The sequence below is a fragment of the Etheostoma spectabile genome, chromosome 9, assembly GCF_008692095.1.
Source record: "Etheostoma spectabile isolate EspeVRDwgs_2016 chromosome 9, UIUC_Espe_1.0, whole genome shotgun sequence".
Taxonomy (NCBI): domain Eukaryota; kingdom Metazoa; phylum Chordata; class Actinopteri; order Perciformes; family Percidae; genus Etheostoma; species Etheostoma spectabile.
In genome coordinates this window covers 7,190,919-7,193,366 of record NC_045741.1, presented here as the reverse complement: position 1 = coordinate 7,193,366, position 2,448 = coordinate 7,190,919, and the positions used below count along the sequence as shown (strand labels likewise).

General features: G+C 41.5%; 1 protein-coding gene across 2 annotated transcripts in view; it reads left to right on the top strand.

The window, feature by feature from the left end:
* zc3h3 (zinc finger CCCH-type containing 3) overlaps window positions 1–2,448 on the top strand; it is a 73,037-nt gene that overhangs the window by 51,370 nt on the left and 19,219 nt on the right. For both annotated transcript variants that reach the window (XM_032525376.1, XM_032525374.1), the window contains 2 exons: window positions 386–464; window positions 887–1,042. In XM_032525376.1, the coding sequence (XP_032381267.1) occupies window positions 386–464; window positions 887–1,042 (235 nt within the window). The remainder of the gene's footprint in view (window positions 1–385; window positions 465–886; window positions 1,043–2,448) is intronic.

Below are 2,448 nucleotides of genomic sequence, written 5' to 3'. Positions count from 1 at the left end.
AAGTGATGTCATTTCCTGAACTTACCAGACTGTTCTAGCGGTTCTGTTATTAGCCTTTACTCACATAGTCGTTATATCCACATACTGTTGATTATTTATCAAAAATCTCATTGTGTAAATATTTCGTGAACGCACCAATAGTCAACATTAGAATAATGTTGTGGTATTGATATCAAGGTATTTGGTCAAAAATATTGCAACATCTGATTTTCTCCATATCGCCCAGCCCTGGCACAAAGGTCTCGCGGGGGAGTAAATCCGAAGGTTAAGGAGTTACTCACTTCACCAGTTTTGTTGGTTTACTGTGGAGATGATTGTAAGGGAATACAGAACACAGTTTTAGGTTTCTTCAAATGGCTCACATTACCCCTTTCTCCACATTTAGGAAGGTCTTTGAGCAGCGCCCAGGTCTCATCCACGAGTCCTGCTTTCACCCGACCCTTCAGCCCTCGTCATTTAGCCAGGTAAGCTTTTCACACCACGACCCGTCTCATCTGGGCTCAGCAGAAGCACTTGAGACCAAGTAGTGGGGGCATTTCTGCATACATATACAACTTTTTAAAAATGTCATATGGGGGGCATCCTGCTGGCTCTCTTCAAACAACAACATCATGAAATCATATCCAGCCAAGACTTTTATATCTGAACCTCCTCTCTCCCTCTCCCAACATGGACTGCCTTTCATCACTGTCAACTGAGGGCTGTAAAGCCTGAAGTAATCTTTTAAGATTAAAATTAGCATATGGTGGATACCTTTACCCGCTGCTCCTCACAGGGATGAAAGTTGAAACTTTTATCCTGGCGCAATTTGTCCTCTTTGGTTACTACAGGATGCTTGTTATTGATTTGTGGATACCTGTGGTTTGTCTGTGTTTTCTAAAACAAGCCGCGCGGTCCAGCGGAGCCTGGCCATAATCAGACATGCTCATCAGAAGAAGCAGCAGAAGCAGTACTGCATGTACTACAACCGCTTCGGCAAGTGTAACCGTGGCAACAGCTGTCCCTACATCCACGACCCAGACAAGGTTGCCGTCTGCACCAGGTAACAGTCAGGCAACAAACAAGAACATGTGATTTGATTTTGTAATATGTGAAGGTCCTCAGTAAAGACGGACGGTCTTCCATTGCCACTATACCAATAGAGTTGTGAAGTGTCATTTTGGGCGTCGCGTGTAGGGCCGGGCAATGTATCGATATCGTGATATGAGACTAGATATTGTCTTACAGTTTGGATATCGTAATAGTGCATAGGTGTTGGTTTTTTCTGGTTTCACAGGCTCCATTACAGTAGAATTATGTCATTTTCTGAACTTACCAGACTGTTCTTGCAGTTTTATTATTTGCTTTTAACCCCTAATCATTATATCCACATTAGTTTTGGTAACTTGACAAAAATCTCATTGTGTTAATATTTTGTAAAAGCTCAACCCTTTAATGTCGTCGCAAAAATATTGTGAGATTTGAGATTCTGTTCAGAGAAGCAGCTAAATAAACAGTAAAATCAACAGGTATGTGTACACAAAGCATGTCTAGAGGGGATCTTGAAGAAGACATTTCTTTTTGACAATATTGCATTTCTTGTTTTTCCAAGTTAAAAATGTATTTACTCCTTTCTGGAGTTTGCCTCTGGATGGGATTTTGACCAGATATTGGAGCTGGGTAGGATGAAGTGGCCAAGCCAGTGTTTGCGGTTGCCGTGGCGCTTCGCTAAGCTAAACTCTAAAGAGGGAAGGTTGCAGATTGTAACCCAGCAGTACACGTAGCTTGTTGAAAATCGGCAGACTTTCCCTTAGGTTACCAGCTAACGCTGCCGGTGGATAACTAGCTCGGTTGGCAGAACTCTGAGCTGAATGAAAGACATTTTATGGCAACCACATGTTCCAATAAAACACACACTGTGAGAGGGTCAAAGGTTAAGATGAAAACATGGACAACACCCAACAACAAGTTCACGGATATTTTAATGTAAACCGGGCCATGGTTAGCATTGCTAAGCCTCTGTCCTGATTGACAGGTCCTACAACATCCCCTCCTTTACCATCTAAAATATTAATTTACAAAATGATTACTATACTGAATTGAAGAAGACTTAAAACTGTTGATTGATAAGCTTGTTAGGAAAATGTTTACCGAGGTAATGAATAGACTTAGAAACAGACTTTTTTTTGCAACCAGTAGAGTCGCCCCCTGCTGGAAACTAGATAGGATGCAGGTTGAAGGCACTTCTGCATTGGCTTTACATTTCAGCCCTGGGAAATGTTTCCATTATTTTTCCAGTCTAGGATTATCCATGTGACACCTGTGTTTCTGTGTTGAGTTGCATTGAGGATGTCATTAAAACAAATACAAAAAATGGCAAGTTAAAACACAAATAAAACATTTCCAGAACCAACAGCTCTTCTCACTTTGCATCTGCATTAGTTTCTGCGTTGTCAACCTTCACCCCCC